The following is a 22,332-nucleotide window of genomic DNA, read 5'->3' on the forward strand; positions in this document are numbered from 1 at the left end:
TCTGTTATGTTATAAATATTACTATAACAACCATTCTTTAAGACATGGAAAATGCAAATTCCAGTGGTTCAAAGAAATTAAATTTATTTTCAGTCCAAATTGTTCATTTGCACTGAACTGTCTAAACCAAAATGTAAATAATGCAGTAGTTTGTTTCCTTCTGGCAACAGAGACGTAGGATACATAAACCATGAAATATTAAATACAGCACACCATATTACACATAAAACATGTTTTTCCATTTCAAGTTTATTAAAACTTTAGCAGTACAAATGATCCATGTTGTGGATTATCAAAAGACCAAACTGAAGTCCACATTTTTTAAAAAAAATGTTCCCCAAAATGTCTCCAAAACCTGGAGGCAGAATGGAAACAGTAAGTTCACAACCTCATCCACGTCTGTCTTCATCAGTTCCAGCACTTGATTCGTGTTCAGATTTTTTATCTTTACCATGGGCACGATCTCTTTCCTGATTCTTTGATATTTGGTTGGTCTCTTTTTCTCTTGAGGAACGGGATCTTTCCTTTTCTTTCTCCTTGCTCCTGTGTGAAGACGATCTTTTAAATTCTCTGTCTTTGCTGCTCCGCCTCTTCTTTGAGTCAGGACTTCTATCCCGATCTCTAGAGGCCTTTTTATTTTTATTAGTCTCTGAGCTGCTACTGTCACAGCTTTTTGAACGCTTTCTTTTTTCAGCATCATCTTTTCTGTGAGAACTCCTGTGGTCTTGATTTCGATGCCTGTCTTTACTTCGACTTTCCTCCCTCTCAGAGCTATGTGACTCCTTCCTCCTCTTGTTTTCTTTACCTTTAGACCTTTCTGGTGTGCCTTTTCTGTCTCTGCTTCTTGATCTTCCTCTTCTTTTCACTTCCTTATCTTTGTGCCTTGGGTAATCTTTACTTCTGCTGCGATCTCGTTCTTTACTTCTAGACCTGGCTCGCTTTCCTCTATCTCCACTTTTGCTTCGCTCTCTAGTCTTGCTATTTGAGCTGTGTTTGGTTTTAGACTGCTCACGTTCTCTACTCTTTGACTTTGCATGTTTTTCCCTGTCTTTACTTTTTGTACGATTCTGGCCGTTACTTTTAGATCCTCCCCTTTTATTCTTCTCCTTACTTCTGCTTCTTTCTCTCCCACGGAAATCATTGTGTTTTTCTTTCTCTCTCTCTTTCTCATAGTCCTTCTCTTTGCTTCCTGAGCGCATTTTCTTTTCTTCATGTCTGCTATGTTTCGAATCCCTCTCCTTACTTTTTGACACCTCTTTGCTTTTGCTCTGGCTTTCAGAACGAGCCCTCTTCTTGGCCTTATTTCTATTATGTTTGTCCTTGTCCTCCTTCTCAGAATTCCTTCTCATTTCTCTGTCTTTACTGCCAGACTTGTGGTCTTTTGCCTTCTTTTCTTTTTCTTCCTTTCTGTTTGGGCTCTCAGAAACTTGTCTATGGTCAGAAGCTTTTCTTTCTTTTCCTCTCCCTGGGCTTTTCTGGTTTGCAGCATCTTTCTTGTTCTCATTTACTTCACTCCTTGAAAGAAAGAAAAACAAAACCCCAACGTATTTATTTCTTATTTTTTTAAGAAAAAAGAAAAAATGGGGGGAAAAGACAGTGAGATCAGCAGGGATTATGCAAAATCAGCAACTGAAGCTGCATGACAAAATGTAATGGTCTGGTACAACATTCAGGCATGTATAACAGGGCTGGCAGAAGTGGACTTCCCTGTATGTTCCCCCCCAGAGACAAACCCTCTAAAATGTCTCAGAGGGAGAAGATTTACTTCTGTTAATTCTGTTGCATACACCTGAATCTAGATATAATCCAGTAATTTTCTCTTCCCATGTACAGTTTTAAGAAAGCTTCAAGAAACTGTAGCCTCCAGATACTCTTCAATACCTTCCCTAGCCAGTTCTAGAACAGCGGCCCCCAACCTTTTTGCCTCCACGGACCGGTTTAGCGTGTGGGCAGGGTGTGTGTGTCTGTGCGTCCGTGGGAGGGGCCATGCACACATAGGAGGGGGCCATCCATGCATGGGAGGGGTTGTGCATGCACCTGTGCATGGGGGGGAGGAGGAGAGTTTCCTCCGTGTCCTGGTCCTGGCGAGGCCAAAGGGGATTGGGAACCCTTGTTCTAGAATACTGTACTATAAACTAGAGGAAAGGGTGGGTGGAAGAAATTGATTGTAGCCATTTTACTGTTTCAAAGAATATAGCACAAGGAAGTGTTACCACTGTATCTGAAAAGTGTTGCAATACTGTATATGCACTACACTGTTTGCACTACTGAATGGAAAAGCAAGTTCTTTGATCTTACTTGTCTCCCTTTATCCATCTTTCTCCGCTAGCTACCCTCATTCTTTGAGCTCTCTGCATTTCTTGTCTCCAGTGTGGAGGAGTCTCACTGCGTCTAAAGCGATCTCTTGATCTGGATCTTGAAGGGGTCCGGTAACGCTTTGAAAATATGAAAAATTAATATTAGATTACAAAAACATTTTTCTGGGTATCCTAAATAAGCTACATAGCAGCTATCAAACATATGGCTATTTATTATTTTATATATATAAAAATTACATATCCAAATAATGGCTCGGAGGGAGGAACTTACCTTGAACATCTATTCTTGTTTGCCGCAAAAGAGACATTCATGCATGTGTTAATTCGTAGTGCTATCCAGGCAAGGCAGGGGTCACATGGTTTCAAAAGCTGCTTTTTATGTAAAGACTCAAGTGCAGTATGGCACCTGACTACCCTGAGCAAAGCAATGCTGAAATGGATTTGCTCCTGTGGAGACCACAGCTCCTGAACAGTTTTGTGCTGACAATATGTGCCCCGCCACTGAGGATGTTACCTGTTGCAAGAACTCTTGCAAAAGTTGGTTGAATTGAGATGAGGCAGATGCAAACCTTCTTTGAAAATGAAGGTGCAGGTGGGACCTGAGAGCAATCTTGTTTGGTATTGCAGGAAGAACCACTGAAGACATAAACAGCACCATGCCCAGGCCATCAAGTGCACATAAGAGACCAGTCAGCCTAAAAGATGGACTAGAATCATGAGACCTGTTCAACTGTTGCTCATGAGGAACTTCACTTCTTTAAGTAATTTCTGAAGTGTCTCTGGACAGGAGAGTGAGAAGTGCCTCTCTAGGTTGGATTCCAAAAAAGGAAGCAGCACTAGAGATCATATTGCTACATTGGCTACTGGAATATACTAAAGAATTTCAGAAAAAGATCAGTCTATGCTTTATTGACTACAGCAAAGACTTTGACTGCATAGATCATGAAAAGCTATAGGTTATTCTACACAAAGGTGTCAGACAAGAGTATATTTTCTCTCCCTATCCATTCTGTATGCAGAATATATAATACAGAAAGCTGGACTAAATTTAGATGAAGTTAAAATTTGCAGAAGAAGCATCAATAACCTAGGAAAATGCAGATGATTCCCATGTTACTGGGTAAAAAAGAAAATGCAAATGCAGAGCTGCAATTGAACACTTTTGCAAGAGCTGAGCAGGGGTTTTAATGATAGGACATTCATGGAATCACCGTAAGACAGAAGTGACTTCAGAGCATGTACTAACGATGAAGGATGGATGGACAAAGGCAGCACTTCTTGTAATTGACTAGTAATCCATGGAATGCTAGACAAGATAAGGTAGCCTTGAGGTCTACTTTGGCCCAGCCAGTAGGATAATGTAAAAGGATCAAGAGTACCCTTGGGAGGGACAAAAGAGAGAAAGCATATTTTAAATTATTCATCATCTTCTTTTCTTCTAGACTTTCAACGGGAATGCCTTAAGTGCAACCTCACCAAAATATGCACACTTTAAAAAGAAATTGCAGCCAATTTTGCTCCAGAATGCGCATTCACACACCAGTGTTCATTACCAGGTGGATCTTCTTACCACTGCAGTCACAGAAAGAGCCTTGGCTGCAAAAACAGGGGGATCCTGAGGAGCATCTACAACATTGTATCTAATATTTAAAAAGCTTCACCAGGATATGTTGCAGAACTTTGGAATCTAAACCTGGAATAATAAAAAGATCCTCTATCCAAAGCACAGAGCCTATGACTATAACAAATGCAGGAGAGGAGGCTCCAGACACAGACAGAAGCACTATATTGGATAGCTTTTGAGGAACACTGGTACTGTTTTTACTCTGTAGGGGAGCAGCTTACTACAACCTTCATCATCTCATCAAAGACTGCTGGGAGAGACATCTGTTGAAAACATGGCACATCACAGTGGTATAAGCCACTACTCTCTTTAAGGAAGCCTCCAAAGCTGGCATCTCTGATGTAGAGAAGGCCCTTTGCTGCTTCAGAAGTCTGTATGCCTCTGATGCTACTAACCTTATAACCAAAGGATGTTTCAGGTGGCTCATAGGCAGGGGTCAACATCTGCTGCAAGAAATTGCAGCAGGCCTCTTATATTGGAGACCCAAGATTACTCTCCCCGAGCTCCTCCACCAGTCCCTCCAAATAGGAAGATTGAAAGAAGAGGCGTGCAAACTCTGGAAACCCAGGGCCAGTCCACCACCAGTGGAACTTGGAGACTACACCCACAAAACCCAATTTTTTCTGGGATTTTAGAGAATGAGTAAGTCCCCTTGCATCTCCTTGTTGCGAACAAAGGTGTATTTTTTGTTTTAAATTGGGGGCATGGTGGCCCTTCAAAATATGGCAAGAATTTTCTCCCATCCCTTAGAAGGTACAAGAATACTTTTGACACCATTATTTTTAAGTTTCAAAAAATCTGGGTATGAGTGGTTGGGGCTGCATTTGGGCTGGGGGGCATGTGGTCTATGGATCAAAAGTTGCTTACCACTGCCTTAAAGCAACACCTCCTGGTCTACAGAGTGACACATTAACAGGCACTCCTGTTGGATATGCTACAGGTGCCAGTGTATTAGCTTCCAGTACTGGAGAGCTCCTAGGAGCAATTGGCCTTTCCCCTCACACCAAAAAAGAACACTAGAGAAACATAAGGAGAAAAACTTAGCTAGGAAAACGTACAGATGAGCTAAGAGGAGATATGAAGGTATCTTTCCTGGGTTATGACAGGTAAAGAACTAGGGAAGGAGCTTGTGATATATATTTAAAAAATGAAACCTGTGATCACTGCCTTGCACAGATAAGTTCTTTGTTGTAGGCACAGAATTAATTAGTTTTCTTTCATTTTGCAGCTGAGAATATGCACATTTTTTTCATAAATGATCTGAGAACTGGAAAATAGTTATGTCACAGTAAACCTCCAAGCAACACATGAAGTCTGACATAGCCAAAATTCAGAACTTTCTAGTCTTGTTGATCTGAAGAAGAGTTTTATACAAATTCAAGTATTCCAAATTAAAATCAGTGGGACTAGCATAAACTCTGGCTAAGTCAAGCACCCAACATTTATTTCAATAATAAGAGCTACTGTTAACAATCACATAAGCAACCATAAGAATTCCACCCACATGAATTTAGAGGTAACTTGGTTATGGCTGAATCCAAACTTGTGCTCATAAAACAGGCTCAAAAGTCTAGGCTATGCAAGGCAGCAGATCTTTTATATGCTTTGGGTAACCAACTCTATTATCCACATAGGTAAGTTCCAACAAACTTAGAAGAAATTCAGTCATGCATATCTAAAGTAACAATTTTACAGATACAACGATCATTAAGGGATAGGATACCAGCAGAAAAACAAAGGCACTCTGCTCTAAGTATCAAATACATGTTCACCTTAAAATTTTGTTAGTAAAACACTGTGTTTTACTATTTGTGGGAAAGGTAATTTTCTAAACCAGCAGTTCCCAACCTTTTTTGAGTCATGGCTGCCTTTAATAACAGCCAAGTAGCCTATGGCCCCCACCCCACCCCCACATTTGCATAAAAAGGCATTTTTAATGAGGTAAAGGCATCCCTTCTCAGAAAGTAGAGGCTTCTTTCTCCCCCAAGATGTCTGTTTCTCACACATAAACATGCACAATAACTTTAACAACACACTCTGAAAGGTCAAGGAAGAAATTATTTAAGAAGGTGACCTGTAACCCTTCAAAAAACATTTTGCAAACCTCTTTAGGGTCACAACCTCCAGGTTGGGAAACATTGATCTAAACTATGAATGTATAAGCACGATACAGTTCTCTTCATAATTCTCCAAAATGCTTTCTCTAAAATCAATTCCATGTTTCCATTAAAGGTAAAAAAAAAAAAGAATCACAACTCTGAGATGTTATGAAGAACACTGCTTTGACCACTCAATAAAACTCCAAGTTCAAAGATCAGATCATAAGAAAGAAAACATACCCTTGGTCCTCTTCCTTTTATCTTCCGTCCAGATCTTGTCACTAACAGCCTTCTTTGGTATGATGACTGACAGTTTGACAAGTTGCTAGAAATTAAAAATAAGAATTCACTACAGGATGTCTGCAAATATGATTTTAAAACATATATTTTCTAGTTACATAATCCTAGAGCTTTTAAACTGCATGCACTCACAAACAGTTGGCCAAATGAAGAAATCAAATGAATTACAGTTTGTGAAGACGGTGAAAAGACAAAAAGAAAAAAATATATAATTTATTTGAAATGTTACAAACGTCTGAATGCAGTGAACAATACAAAGTCAGCATAAATGTTAATTTACAGATGGGTTGCCCTATCTTTTTATTTCATTCACTATTGCCTATACAAAATGACAATTTGTCAAATTACAACCTCCCTCACAATATACATTCCATTTGACAACCTGGTGTTACCTGTTTTTTACCATGCATACATTAAAGAAACAGAAGCAGGGCCAACTCTTTTTCTGCAAAAACACTCACATACACACTTTTCTCAGAGAAGAATTCATTCAGACAATAAGAACAGTCCTCAAAGTGCCAGAGTCATCAAACAATCAAGTCACTAAAACAGAAGACTGATCACAAACTGAAACGCATGAGAACACAAAACCATGCCCCTAAAAGAGAGATCATAATGTCACTTTCCCATTCTCAATCAGTCCAAATGAAACAAAACTTTACCTTTCTCTTTCTTTTTCCCTGCTCTTTGTCTCTTTTTCTTTTTCATCTACTACTTTAGGAGGACTTTTCCTCATCAGGAATCTGTTTTCTGGGACAGGCGGAATCTCTTCGGGACGGACAGTAGAAAGTGGTTGCTGCGATTCGGGATTTTCTGTTTCACTTTCACTAGCTGAGCTTCATTAACATAAGAAGAAAAGTTACTAATGTTTATTTTGCACACCTTGTGTTGTTCTGAAATATGTATACAGTGGTGCCTTGTATAGCAATCACTCCGTTTTATGATGAAATTGCTTTGCGATGGACTTTTTGCCATCGCAAGAGCGATTGCTTTGCGATGGCCCCTAAGGGGAAAATTCGCTTTGCGATGATCGCGGGGAAGCGCTTCCCCGCGATCATCCCAAAGACCCCGCTGATCAGCTATGCAAAAATGGGGCCTTTGTGATGATTGCGGGGGAGCGCATCCCCGCGATCATCTCAAAGGCCCCGCCGATCAGCTGTGCTGCGAGGGGTGGAGAGAGAGATGAAGCACAGCTGATCGGCGGGGCCTTTGGGATGATCGCGGGGAAGCCATCATCACAAACCCCGCCGATCAGCTGTGCTTCGGCTCTCTCCCATTGCAGCTTTCTCGGCCAGGGTGGCGGCGGCGGTGCCTCAGTCTCCCTGCCGAGGCTGGAGCTGCAAGGGGTGGAGAGCGAGCGAGCACCGAAGCACAGCTGATCGGCGGGGCCTTTGGGATGATCGTGGGAAAGCACTCCCCCGTGATCATCCCAAAGGCCCCATTTACGCACAGCTGATCGGCAGGGCCTTTGGGATGACCGTGGGGAAGCGCTCCCCCGCGATCATCCCAAAGGCCCCATTTTCGCACAGCTGATCGGCAGGGCCTTTGAGAGGTGCACAATATCCTACATGCCTCTGCAATGCCCTCCAAGGACTGATGTCTAACTACATCAAACCTTATTGTAAAGATGCATTCGCAGTCACCAAGGCTACACAGGCATCTTTTAGAATTATTCTGAGAAAAAGAATTTTAAAATTTCTCAAAAGGCAGTGATATGTTAGCTCTGGAAGATAGCGGGAGAATTAAAAAGAGCAATGGGTCATACATTCTTTGAGGCAAATCTGTAGTAAATATATAACTTTAGTATAGGTAGACATAATTTCTGATGTTATTTTCATAAAATTCTTCCTCCCCACTTTCCTTACATACCTCTTCTTGCTTTTTTTCTTCTTTTTCTTTTCTTTCTTGTGTTTCTTTGAATTTTTTTTGTGCTTCTTTTTCTTTTTCTTTGTTTTTTCTTCAGATGCGCTGTCAGAATCCGATGATGAATCGGAAGAAGACTTTGAACCGCTTGAACTTTCAGAATCACTGGATGAAGACAGTGACTTGCGCCTTTTCTTCTCTTCCTTCTTGGCTTTAAATTAAGACAAGAGATAAGCAATTAGCCACAGTAAAAAAGTCCGAAGAAGTCTTTCCATATTTTAAAGAAGTTTAACACCACTGGCAAGTTGAGCTAAATTACATTCAGAGAGGCACAGCTGTCCCAAAATTTCTGATCTATTCATAAGAAAAATACAATAAAATGTTACACTTCCAAAACACCTTACACACATGCACTGTTGCAAAACAAAAGCCCTCTGGAAGTCTTGCCAAAATGTTAGCTTGACTATTTGCTGAGGTATATAATATTTGAATGAACATTTCAATAATAGTTGTTGTGGGTTTTTCGGGCTCTTTAGCAGTGTTCTGAAGGTTGTTCTTCCTAACGTTTCAACAGTCTCTGTGGCCGACATCTTCAGGGGACAGCACCACCAGAGCACAGAGTGCTGTCCTCTGAAGATGCCGGCCACAGAGACTGGCGAAAAGTTAGGAAGAACCACCTTCAGAACACGGCCAAAAAGCCTGAAAAACCCACAACAACCATTAGATCCCGACCATGAAAGCCTTCGCGAATATATTTCAATAATAATTCATCTCAGCACATCATACATCTTTGAGTACAACAGGATGTATGCAATTTATCTTCACGGCTGCATCCGCAGTCTGAAGACAGGTACAGGCATTTTTCATTTTAGTACTATTATTAGCAGGATGCTTAGATGAATCAAAAGTGTAGCTCAATGTGTAGTTTTTACGCCATCAGTGACGTTTCTGAAGACTACCTCCATGGCATGAGGAAATATCTCTCTCAGCTACTATTTCAAAGCACCTTTCAGCATGCTGCTGAAATGGAACCTTAGCTTACCTTCCGATATGAACCTGGCTCAAACATTCAGAGCAGTATACTGAGACCAAGGAAACAAAAATTCCAGACCAAAGCAAACAGACAAACAAACAAACTACCACAGTCTTCATTAAATGCCAACATTCTACCATGGAAAGAGTGAAGCAGTATTCTTTAAAGGAACTCCACACTCTGGATGCCACAACCAAGACAGCTTTGTTCTGTGTACTTCTGATACACCTACTGGAGGTCTCAGTGGCCAGGCAGATTCATATTAAAAAAATCACTCCTTTAAATATCCTAACAGCAACCTATTTAAGTCTTTAAAGGGAAGAATCAGCACTTTTGACCTCAGCTCCCAAACCAAGACAAAGCAGAAAAATAAATGATAGAGTTTTCTGCTTGAAGCAAAGCTTCCAGGGACGTGGACAGCAATATTCTGCATCAGGCACAGCAAATTTTCAAATGCAGCCACACATGGAACACACTGTAATAATCTAAAAGGGGACCAAGGCAAATGCAACAGAGGCCAGGTGTGCCTCCCGCACAAAAAGGGTAACCTGGTGTAGCAGCCAAAGCACTCCTGACCATAGCCAATAATTGACCAAGCAGAGACAAAGCCAGATCCAAGAGCACTCCCAAGCTGCAAGCCTCGTTCTTCAAAGTGAGTATAACTGTATCCAAAATAAATCGTATACCTCATTGTAAATCAGTGTTCTAAGAGAACAAAGCAACAATTTTCTTGTCTGGATTAAATTTCAATGTGTTAGTGGACACTTAATCCATCAGTGATTCTAAATGCTGCTATAGAATCTCCATATCTCCCTCCAGTCTGAGGAAGAGAGAGAGAGTAATGTCAGCTTCACATTTCAGGCAAATCTCCCCCAGTTTCTGAGTAAATATTGAACAGTATGGGGGACTGTAAGAGATGCTACATGTTAATTAATAGCCAGGAGATCAACCAATAGTCCTCAACTATGACACCTAAAATGTGCCACAACATCCTCTCCAAGCAAGAAGCATGAGAAGACAAAACTCTGCCACCAGAACGAATATGGTCAGGTGGACCAGAAGAATACCATGGTAAATACTACAGATGGGTGAGAGAATTTTATTTCCTTTTTTAAAAAAGAATTGCTTTCCAAGACCTGCAAATTTCTCTGCCAATTTCAATGAAAGAATTTGAAATAAAGGAAACAAGAAATGTTGGAGAAAGTAAATATGACAGATTTATCTATCCATGTACAGAGCTTTCAGCGTTTAGCATTTATATTTCTGACTTGGGATGCCTCCTTGTTCATCTATGTTTCGTAGGGAAAACATAGTTACCAATTTTCTTCTACCAAACTCAACAAGCAGTGTGATCATCTGCATCTTCGGAATACAGTGGTGCCTCGCTTAATGACGTTAATTCGTTCCAGCGAAATCGCTGTAGAGCGAAAACGTCGTAAAGCGAAATAAAAAAGCCAATTGAAACGCACTGAAAACCGTTCAATGTGTTCCAATGGGCTGAAAACTCACTGTCCAGTGAGGATCCTCCATAGGGGCGGCCATTTTTGGTGCCTGCAGAGCGAGGAATCTGTCCAAAAACTCAGCGGGGAGCCATTTTGAGCACCCGGTGGCCATTCTGAAAACCCGATGATCAGCTGTTTTGATCGTTGTAATGCAAGGAATCGGTTCCCGAAGCAGGGAACCAATCTTCGCAAAGCAAAAAAAAAACCATTTAAAACATCGTTTTGCGATCGCAAAAACATCGCTGTGAAGCGGATTCGTTGTTATACAGGGTAATCGTTAAGCGGGGCACGACTGTATCTGCACTTACTGAAACTGGCCACTGCAAATGGTTGATAATTTTGTTCTATGTATGTATTTGTCTGGTTAAAAACAAAATCTACAAATTTCTTCATAAAATCAGCAGAAATATTGAGTGGGGGGAAGCATAATCCCTTGTCCCATCCTAGTAAATAGTATTAAGTGTTTTTAAAAAAGCAGCTTCATCAGAAACAATAGGTATATAATCACTCTGTCCAATTTATGCTGAAGGTCATCCAAGAGCACCATCAAATCAATTTCATTCCCACACTCAGATCAGAAATCAGACTGAGAAGGATCAAGATGATCAGTATAATCTAAGAGTTAATCTAGGATTCTGGTGTATCACAAGACAAGGAGAACTTTGGTAAGCCACCTCCACTGTCAGGAGAAGCAGATTGTTTAAAATATTTATATGACAACATTATGGTTAAAAACAACCAATACATTTAAATAAAATGTTAAGGAGAAATAAATCAACACTGGTTTGTCTTAAGTATTTGTTTTGCTATGAAGTACACAGCTCGCTGGGTGGGAATGAAGTGTTTCTTATATAATTATGTTGTAAACTGCCCAGAATGCTCTAGCACTATGGAGCAGTATACTACTACTACTACTACTACTACTACTACTACTACTACTACTACTACTACTACTACTACTACTACTACTACTACTACTACTACTGGTAGTGGTAGTGGTAGTAGTAGTAGTGGTAGTGGTAGTAGTAGTAGTAAAAACAACAACAACAACAACAACAACAGTGATGTAAGTAACTTGAGGTACCACTGTAATAGAACTTTAGATCTTCAATATCTACTTAGTAGTACATAATGTACCAATACAGTGGTGCCCCGCATAGCGAGGTTAATCCGTTCCGGATTAACCTTCGCTATGGGGAAACATCGTTAAGTGGGACGGGGAAACCCATTCCAAATGGGCCCAAAACTCACCAGTCTCTGATGTTTCCCCATGTTCCAGCGGCCATTTTGAGTGTCCCAGCGGCCATTTTGGGTGTCCCGGCGGCCATTTTTAGTGTCCCGGCGGCCATTTTGGGTGTCCGGCAGCCATTTTGGAATCGCCAAACAGCTGTTCCCCCATCGCAATGCGAGGATGCCCTCGCATTAGCGATGGGGAAATCCGCATCGGTATGCGGATTCTTCGTTAAACGGTGCACTCGTTATGCGAGGCACCACTGTATACGAAAACAAAAGCAATCTACAGAAAACTATGCCCTACACAGAAGCATTTATGCTTTCAACTATAATATTCACTCATAGCAACCTTAATTCCAGGTCGTTTATGTTAAATTTGTATTTCTTAGACCCATGGCATTTTTGACAAGCTTTTTAAAAGTTTACCTAGGAAGAGAATGAGAGGTGCCTGAGAAACCAATGGAGAAATCCAGGTTTCTTATTTAACCTAACTGAATTAGGGAAGAAGAAAGATGAAGCCAAGTGCAAGAGAGATGAAAAGCAAAAAGTAACAAGCTGAGAGGGAGAGAAAGTGGCAGGTAAGACTAATCAACAGAAAAGAACCCTCCCCTGAACAAAGCAGAACTACAGTCCACTGAGGAGGCACACTGTCCCCAGAGAGACAGAATTATTCGCTCAACCATGACCCAAAAGCCATGTCTATAACAGGATCTCTCTCTCTTTTCACACTGCACGCCACATTTTGTTCACTGCCAATTTTTTTCCTATAACAGGGAACTCAAGTGATTTAGAGCAGTGGTCCCCAACCTTGGGCCTCCAGATGTTCTTAGACTTCAACTCCCAGAAATCCTGACTAGCAGAGGTGGTGGTGAAGGCTTCTGGGAGTTGTAGTCCAAGAACACCTGGAAGTCGGAGGTTGGGGACCACTGATTTAGAGTGTATCAGTTTAGAAGCACCATGGGGCTCATCAAAGTTATGATTTCAACATATGTTAGAAGGGTTCCTATATGAGAAGAACCAGAAGTGTAATAGAAGAGCCCCATGCACATTGAAAATGTTTAATGGTATCTAAGAACCAAGGAATAACATTACAGTGGTGCCTTGCTTGACAAGGATAATCCGTTCCAGCAAAATCGCTGTAGAACGAAATCGTCGTCAAGCGAAAGTAAAAAACCAATTGAAATGCACTGAAAACCGGTTCAATGCGTTCCAATGGGCAAAATACCTCAGTGTCCAGTGTAGATCCTCCATAGGGTGGCCATTTTCCGGTGCGTGTATAGCAAGGAATTCGTCCTAAAACATAGCAGAAAGCCATTTTGCACAGCGGGCGGCCATTTTGAAAACCCGACGATCAGCTGTTTTGATCATCGTTAAGTGAAAAATTAGTTCCCGAAGCAGGGAACCAATCGTTGTTAAACGAAAAAACCGCATACAAACATCGTTTTGCGATCGCTATAGCAATTGCAAAATACTCATCATTAAGCGATTTCCTCGTCTAATGAGGTAATCATCAAGCGGGGCACCACTGTATATGAAAGAGAAAATGGTAGAAAGTAGGAATAATGTATTTGAGCTTTAACAACATATTTTATCTTGGAAGAAGGCATGGCTTGTTATCTGGAATGCTGATCAAGACCAGTACTCTGTGACAATTTGGCTCTTTTCATCCACCGGGTAAAAGTCTGTGTGACCAAAGCAGAAGTAGCTAGCTACTGCAGGCTAGGGACCTTAGCCTGTAGAACCTGGTCTTCAGGTCTGTTAACACTATGAGGATGGCAACACTCAACATCATTCTCTTGCAGACCTCAATAGATACCATATTTTTCCATGTATGAGTCAGTACTTTTTCCTAAAACCATTACACTAAAAATTGAGGGGGGTCTTTTACACGGAAGTAAGCTGAGATAGCTGAGGAGAGAACAAAACAGCACATACCTTGCCTCTATAAACAGGTTTCCTTCAGTCATGAGGCTTAGCTTCCTCCAATTATGAATCTTACGAAACTGATGTCAGCTGATGTGGAACAAACCAACTGGAACACACCTCGTTGGAGGTGGAGCCTGTAGGCTCAGATTCCACAGGGCCTCAAGATGTCTGATGTTCTGAGCCCAGAGGCTGAATCCTCAAAGCTCAGTTTTCTTAATTTTTGGATTAGAAAAGTGGGGGGCGTGTTATAAATGGGAGCATGTTATAAATTGAAAAATATGGTATTTATTTAATATTTTCTCCTTATTATTATAATTTCAATCATAACTTACTGAGATATTAGGTTATCAAGCCTCCCAGTTAGACCTTTTGCAGTTTTTTTAAAAAATAAAAAATACATTCAAAAATATTTGAGTAGTTATTTTAATCTTACCTTTGGATTTTGGAATTAGTTCTCCACAACTTATTATTCGTACTTCAGCATAAGGTTTACTAGATGCATCTGTTTTCTGATTTTCTATTTCTCTTATAACTTCTTGACCCGAGATTACTTGTCCAAACACAACATGAAGCCTAAAAGATTAAAGATTAATTTTAAAAGTTGACTTGTATCTCTATTAAACTGAAAATTTAAAATATCCAATTTATCCAATTAACATTTCCAGCTATAATAAATAGATAAATGAGTACTTACCCATCTAAATGAGGAGTAGGTTTGGTTGTTCTTGTTTCATGACATCAAGGGTAAGAATTTGACAAAAGAAAATAATATATTAGTCTCCTGGGAGGATGACAGACTTGATGTATTATGCCACATATGAGAATATATACACACAGTCAGAATTCATTATATGTTGGGACTGCATATTACATATCAATCCTTTAACAAGCTGCAAAAGATTTCAAATTAAAACATAACTGAAACAGCATTTAAAATTTCTGAAGGCTTTCCATAAATTGATACAGTGGCCAAAATAGTGTTGGTATTTGAGTAAGATCTGCATAACTTGGCACAATTAATTGACAGGACAGTGGTGCACATCTCACTTGCACCACTGAGTGTGTGACCAGGCACATGACTGAGGCACACAGCAGTGCCTTGTCAATTAGCCACAGCAAAAATAATGCAAGCCATAGATAAACAGCAATAGAATTCTGGCCAATGTTCACCTACCTCTCATTTAAATGTTACCTGCACATGGGCTGTCCTGGAGGCAGGCACTCAAATTACTGAATAGTTCTGTATGTAAAATAATTATTTGTATGTACAACATTAGATGCCACAAAGAAGGCTGAACCTTCTGGCTGAAAGCTGGTTTTCTACATGGAGGGAATGTTTCATGTTGAAGAATGTTCAGTAATGTGAGCCCCCACTTGCTTTGGGAAATGGTACACTGTATACACAGGTTTACCATCTCAGTGAGAACTAGGGCAAGGTCTCTTTCAGTAGAGGAAAAAAGGATAGGCTGCCCGCCTTCAGAAGTAGAAGCTTCCTGATGATGTTAGGATTAGACTTGTTAATATAGAAGTAGTCTTGCACTAGCATTCCTCAAATTTAATACAGAATCAAATGTATGTTTCCAGTGTGGTTTTATTTCAGCAAAAGGTAGTTTTATAGTCATAAAAGCTTTATAATCAATATTTATAAACAAAACTGACCTAATTGCAGAAGAACAACAGCAAGGAAAGAGTGGTCAAAACAAAAGAGAAACACAATGAACTGAAGGCAAACAGACAAGGTGAGGAAAAAACAGCATTTCCGAAATCACAACAATTCTAAATATATTACCCTAACCTACAGCTCCATCTAGTTGCAGCTGGTAAACTGCAGGTCGCTCTTAGCAGAGACTGGAGCTTTTTAAAGGAAACAGATTTAATCTTTTCATCACAGTAAAGGAAAACTTGTGTCTCCATTCAATTTTTGTTTGGCCAAATGCTATTTACTTCTTAGGATGAAACAGAGTTTAGATCTGTACACCTTCTTTCCTCATCACTTTGGACTACCATTAAGAAGTCACTCAGTAATATTTCCTACATTCACTTTTTACCTTCTAGCCACTCTGAGAAAGGCAAGGAGTAAACATACAAATTACATATCTGTTCCAAATTTCACAGTGGACAGACTTCTGGGGCCATGGTTTTGTTACCCTTGGGATATTCAGATGGTATCACTGTAAATGCTTATTGCTCAGACAGATTTAACAATAATTAGGCTGAATAAGCCATGCCTCTCATCATCTTATTTGCTATAGCCCAGAGGAGATTATACAGGGCACCAATTTGGCACGATTAGATCCACACCCATTTAGCTTCAGCCATGCTGCACTACCAGGTATGTATAGATTTCTCTTGGTTTGGGCAGGAATAGTAGCTACTCATGACCAGGAAAATAACCTTGAACATGAACAACCCCAGGTCACAGACGTCTTTAATACATGCATTTATTAGGAAGCAGTGCTTCCCAACCTTGGGTAACCCAATTGGTTGTTGGAATGCAACTCCTAGAAGCCTTCACCACTAACTGTGCTGCCTGGGGTTTATGGGAGCTGCAGTCCAAGAACACCTGGTTACTCAAGGTTTGGAACCATTGCCCTAATACATAACAGATCTTGAGTATAACAGACTGCATGATTAAAATGGTCAGATTGTAAGTTTCTAATCCTATTTATTTCCTCCAAATAAACTTTACAAACATAGCTGAATTCATATTTTGAAAATGGATTCATGCTTTGTAAACAGAAAAGGAGCTGGCCATTTCAACAATTCAAAGTTCTTACAATTTAGATTGTAAGGACTACCATTCAAATGCTGAAGAAACACAGTGGAGCTGGCATGATACTTACATAAAAAACTGTGAACCATTTGTATCTTTCCCTCTGTTGGCCATTGAAAGGAGAAATTCTTTGTTGTGCTTTACAGCAAAGCTTTCATCTAGAGAAAGCGCTTGAATTACTTCAAAAATCCAAGTATTACCTTGCACTGGCATTTCTTTAGCATTTTAAATTAGGACTGTCAAACTGCACAAAAGAATCAGCCCCAAACAGTATTCAGACAGGTAAAGCTAAAGACAGGGAAACATATATTGTAATTCTCACTTTAATGTGCAAAATATGAACATCATTATTGAGCAACCCTTTAAATCAAGATCAACATATAATAAATGAATGATGAAGTGGGACTTCTTTCTTCTTCCCAAGAAAATAAGTTTATGAGAACAAGCTCATTTTCCTGTCTTCTGTGTCATTTTATAAGTTTGCCAAAAGTGATAAAAATAAAAAGGAAAGTAGGCTTGTTAAAACAAAATCCAGAAAAAAAGAAAAAAGTAAAAAGCAAAAGAAACAAAACCACATCTATGTCCAGGATGAATAAATTAATTTTGATAATTAAACACATGGACAGAAATTTGAATTATTTTACAAATGTTATCAAATCATAAATGATCTGTATTTAACTTCAAATAAAAACTTTTTAATACCACCACACCGTTCAATTTTGGGGAAACCATATATTGAAACTATATATTGCAAATCCTAAAGGGAAAGAAGGAATAACAAAGTTCCCCACTTATTGGCCTGCTTGGTCCACTTAGCATTCACTATTCACTAGACTACCTGCCCATCTCATCTTCCTGGTGACTTACGTGATGTTACATTTTCTCTCTTAGAATAGTGGAATGTAAGGTACTTTGATAATACAGCTGCCTAGTTAGCCACCATTAATAATGTGGTGAAGGCTGTGTTTGGCAAAGGAGGGGAAAACAGATATTGAAGTACAAGACTCTCACGTTCCTCAATAAGGGTGAGCGGATGGGAATTACAATACCAAGAGAGGCAGAATGGTGCAAAAGTGAGTTGGTACATCACTAAATGTATTAGCCGCCTAGAGTGGTCCTATGTGATTCAGATAGGCGGGATATAAATTAAATAAATAAAATAAATAAATAAATACAGGATCTTAAGGAAGAAATCTTTTAAAATAATGATTTTATTGAAAAGCTTCTGACTGACACTTTGTCCCAAAGACTAGTGAGGCCATAATTTTCAACAAATAAGTAGATTGGCGACATAAGAAGTAATTATACAGTATATATAAAAAACTAATAGCTATGTTACAATGGTAAAATCATAAGAGATTATTCTTACCTTCAAAAAAGCCACCATAGATTGATTCTCCTCCTCTCCCATTTCCTTGCATTAAAATAAAAGCACATAACACATGAGACTAACAATCATATGTTTTGTAAATTCTAACATGTTAAAACCTCTGTATAAAATATTCTGTTAGTTTGGGAACTTAATCTCGAAGAAATACGGCATTTTAAGAAACAGAATTTCAAAATCTGGTATTCTACTATATTTCATTTTGACATTATTTTAGTAATATTCCTTAGAAAGAAATCTGGGTACAATAATATATAAAATGCATTCTTAAAATTGGCACAGATGCTACCTACCATTCAAACATTTTCTGCCCCAAACAGAGAGAGCATGACCATTCAGATGATTACTTCATACGCATTTACACTTGTAGACAATTAGCACCAACAGTGAATGTTGTACCTTCACTGAAGTCACCTCCTTGGATCATGAAATCTTTCACAACTCTATGAAACAGACAGCTTTTGTAATGCAATGGCTTCTGTGTTGATTTTCCTGTGCCTTTTTCACCTGGAGATGAGGAAAAAAATAATTCATATAACTCTTAATAGATAAATCTTTCAATACGCAACAAGAATAAAATTGAAAATTACTTTTTATTCACACTAAGGCTTTTCTAAAGTTTGGAGAAATAATGACGCCCTTTTAAAACACACTGGATATAAAAGGTGATCCAGTAGACTAGTTTTTGGTCTGATTCCATATTATCAAAGTCATGCTGTACCCAAAATCCAAAGTCTTCCTTGAAGGTTTTCATTCAGGATTCTCCTACACAGAAGTATCTACACAGAATATATTTGGGCTCTGCACATATACAACATTAAATGGGAATTCTGTCCTTCTATTGTTATGCAGCCAGCATTCGTGGTTCCATAACATAAAGATGACCTGGGCGGTTGACACGATTGCGCCTAAGCGCCCTCTCCCTGCTCGCCGAGCCCAGACGGCTCCTTGGTATACTCCTGAACTACGGGCGATGAAGCGAGAGGGGAGACGGCTGGAGCGCAGGTGGAGGAAGTCCCGCTGGGAGTCTGATCGAACACGACTTAGAGCCCATTATTGGGCCTATTTCGTGGCAATATGGCTGGCGAAACGGCAATATTTCTCCAGCCATATTGCTTCCTCAGAATGTCGTCCAGCAGAGCTGTTTAGGGTGGTCCGGGATCTTCTTCAACCAGGAAATCCAGTGGAGGTCCTAGACTGCTCATCAGCTCGCTGTGATGAGTTTGCTATTCATTTTGAGGAAAAAATCGCTCAGATTCGCACTGGGCTGGACTCCACTGTTACTGCAAAATTGGAAGATGTGTCCAGTGCGCCGTGCTTAGGTCAAACATTAATGGATGAGTTTCAATTGTTGAGACCCGAGGATGTGGACAGGATGCTTGGATCTGTCCATTCTACCACCAATCCGCTCGACCCCTGCCCATCTTGGCTAACTGGAAGATCTGCCAGAGGGGTTCACACTTGGGTTCAGGAGGCCGTGAACGCCTCTTTGAGAGAGGGAGTGGTCCCTACCGCCTTGAAAGAGGTGGTAATTTGACCACTCCTTAAAAAGCCTAACTTGGACCCAAGGCTGGTGGTTAACTACCGACCAGTGGCGAAACTCCCTTATTTGGGCAAAGTGTTGGAGCGGGTTGTGGCTGGGCAACTCCAGGCACTGCTGGATGAAACGGATTTTCTGGATCCATTTCAATCAGGTTTCAGGCCGGGTTTTGGTACAGAGACTGCCTTGGTCGCCCTGTACGATGACCTTTGCCGGAAGAGAGACAGGGGGAGTGTGACCCTGTTGATACTCCTGGACCTCTCAGCGGCTTTCGACACCATCGACCATGGTGTCCTTCTGGATAGGCTGGCTGGGTTGGGAGTTGGGGGCACTGTTTTACGGTGGTTCCGCTCCTTCCTGGCTGACCGTGTCCAGAGGGTGGTGCTGGGGGACAGTTGCTCTGCCCCATGGCATTCATGTCATGGGGTTCCTCAGGGCTCGATACTGTCCCCCATGCTGTTTAACATCTACATGAAACTGCTGGGAGAGGTCATCAGGAGGTTTGGGCTCCTCAGCTCTACCTCTCGTTTTCCACCAATCCAGGTGAGGCAGTTTCTGTGCTGAACTCGCGTCTGGACCTGATAATGGACTGGATGAGGGTTAATAAATTGAAACTCAATCCAGACAAGACGGAAGTGCTGTTAGTGGGTGTTACATACAGCACTGATGTTACCTGTCTGTCATGGGTTTGGAGGGAAAGTTCCATCCTATGGGGAGTGGAAGGCGGGACATCAGGAGGAGGGGCTGTACTGTATATAAATGTGAAACCTGTGTGGTGAGAGGGAGATGCTGAGAGACACTGGGTTGTGACGAAGCAGCAGCTGGGAAGAAGAAGCTGTTGTGGGAGTCTGTGTGTCAGACAGGGTACTACTGTGTGTCAGAGTACCAACCTGATAGGTTCAGGTGTCTGTTGGTTAGCCAGAACTGATAGGTTCAGGGTCTGTGCTTTAAGTTAAGGGTTCTGTGTGAACCAAACTGTATGCTTGTATGAGTGAGAATAAGCCACGTTACTTTATTTTATTCACCTGATTGTTTATTTTTCCCTGTGTGTATTTAAATAAACCTAATTCTTTTATTGTTTAAAAATCCATCCCTGGTCTGTGTGACTTCTTCAAGGGAATGGTTGGTGGCAGCTTAGTGAATGTGTGGCAGATCCCAGTAGGTCTGGGTTTGTCACATTGATTGGTGTCCAGCGTGTGGGATACGACTGGTCCAGTTGTCCAGTGGTCCAGCAAAGCCTTGGCAAGTGTGCCCAGAGCAAGGGGGGTCTAGTCAGGGACAGTCTGAGGCGCGTAGGTAATCTTCTAGGTGTACCTCACGGGGGGGTGCACTAGTGGAAGAACGTGCCAACTGGGGAGACTTAGATTAAGGTGCTCTGAGGCAGCCTAGTTTTGGCGGGAAAAAGCTGAGGCAAATCTGCGTAGTAACAGTGAGCTAGCTGGCCAGCTGAGAGGCCCAGCAGAGGGGGGTAGGCTCTGACTCGATACTGTTGCAAGTTAGTGCTGAAGAACAGCAGCAATCTCTAGGGAGAGCTGGTTCTGAGGCAAGAAGAAAAAAAGTGGTCGTTTTATTTTGAGGCTTGACTTTTAAAGCAGCCTGTTCTGAGGGGGGATTATGCCCTTGACTCGAAGCCAGATGGCTGAAATGAGTGAAGTGAAAGACCCCCAGATTGACCAAGGTTCTGAGGATGAATTTGGCTCAGTGCAGGGTGACAGCACAGGAGAGCAGAACCCAGAACTTAGAAAATTGCTCCTAGCCCAACAGCATGAACTGAGGATGAGGCAATTTGAAATGGAGGAAAGGGAAAGAGAAGAAAGGGAAAGAGAGAAACAACGGCAATTTGAATTAGAGAGAGAGAGAGAGAGAATGGAGAAGGAAGAAAGATTAGAGAGACAGAGAATTGAATTGGAATTGCAGAGAGAGAAAATGGCGTTTGAATTAAAAAAATTGGAACTGATGAATCAGAACAATAATAATAATAGGGATTCTGAGGGAGGCCAACTGTCTAAAGCTGACCTGAAGAAATTCCCTGTGTACCACAAGGGAGATTGTCCTGAGGTGTTCTTCTCCCTAGTGGAAAGAGCGTTTGTGGACTTCTCAGTGAGGGAAACTGAGAAGATGACCATCATGCGGTCTTTAATCAGTGGTAGCCTGGCTGAGGTTTATGCCGAGATGCCTGAGGAACTGATGAAAGATTTTGCAGAGTTTAAAAAACTGGTGTTTGCCAGACATGGGATAAATGCAGAGCAGCTGAGACAAAGATTCAGGTCCCTCACCAAGAAACCAGAACAGACTTTTACCCAAGTGGGGGCCCAATTGGTGAGGCTGCTTGGGAAATGGCTATCGCAGGAAGGAACAGAGACCTATGAGCAGCTTAAAGACTTGATAGCACTGGAACAGTTCTATTCAGTCCTGCATGGGGAATTGAAATTCCAGGTGAGGGAAAGGAAACTGAAGTCTGTGGCAGAAGCCGCGGAGGTCGCAGATTTTATTTCCCAAATAAGAAAGCCCTTGGGTGAGGGGAAATCTGTGGGTAAACCCAAAGAAACCTACAGCAAGTACTCTCAGGGACCAGGGAAAAGCCAGCAAGGGGGAGGGGCCCATGGTGAAGGGAAGCCCTCAGACATGAAACTAAGACCTCAGATTTTGGAGGGAAAACCAAAACAAGATGAGAGAGAATCAAAATACACCAGAAAATGCTATTTCTGTCAGGGAAAGGGTCATCTAATCTCAG

The 22,332-nt window shown here is 41.0% G+C and overlaps 1 protein-coding gene across 1 annotated transcript in view; it reads right to left on the bottom strand.

Annotated features, from left to right (window-relative positions):
- Positions 1-231: 231 nt before the first annotated feature.
- PPIG (peptidylprolyl isomerase G) overlaps positions 232-22,332 on the bottom strand; it is a 40,130-nt gene continuing 18,029 nt past the window's right edge. The window contains exons 4-13 of the mRNA XM_078394417.1: positions 18,458-18,565; positions 18,041-18,085; positions 16,742-16,829; positions 14,593-14,622; positions 14,332-14,471; positions 8,211-8,415; positions 7,004-7,177; positions 6,282-6,366; positions 2,299-2,435; positions 232-1,515 (exon numbers count right to left, since the gene is read on the bottom strand). Of these exons, the coding sequence (XP_078250543.1) occupies positions 390-1,515; positions 2,299-2,435; positions 6,282-6,366; positions 7,004-7,177; positions 8,211-8,415; positions 14,332-14,471; positions 14,593-14,622; positions 16,742-16,829; positions 18,041-18,085; positions 18,458-18,565 (2,138 nt within the window). The 3' untranslated portion in view covers positions 232-389. The remainder of the gene's footprint in view (positions 1,516-2,298; positions 2,436-6,281; positions 6,367-7,003; positions 7,178-8,210; positions 8,416-14,331; positions 14,472-14,592; positions 14,623-16,741; positions 16,830-18,040; positions 18,086-18,457; positions 18,566-22,332) is intronic.

This window comes from Pogona vitticeps, chromosome 1 (genome assembly GCF_051106095.1).
Source record: "Pogona vitticeps strain Pit_001003342236 chromosome 1, PviZW2.1, whole genome shotgun sequence".
Taxonomy (NCBI): Eukaryota; Metazoa; Chordata; class Lepidosauria; order Squamata; family Agamidae; genus Pogona; species Pogona vitticeps.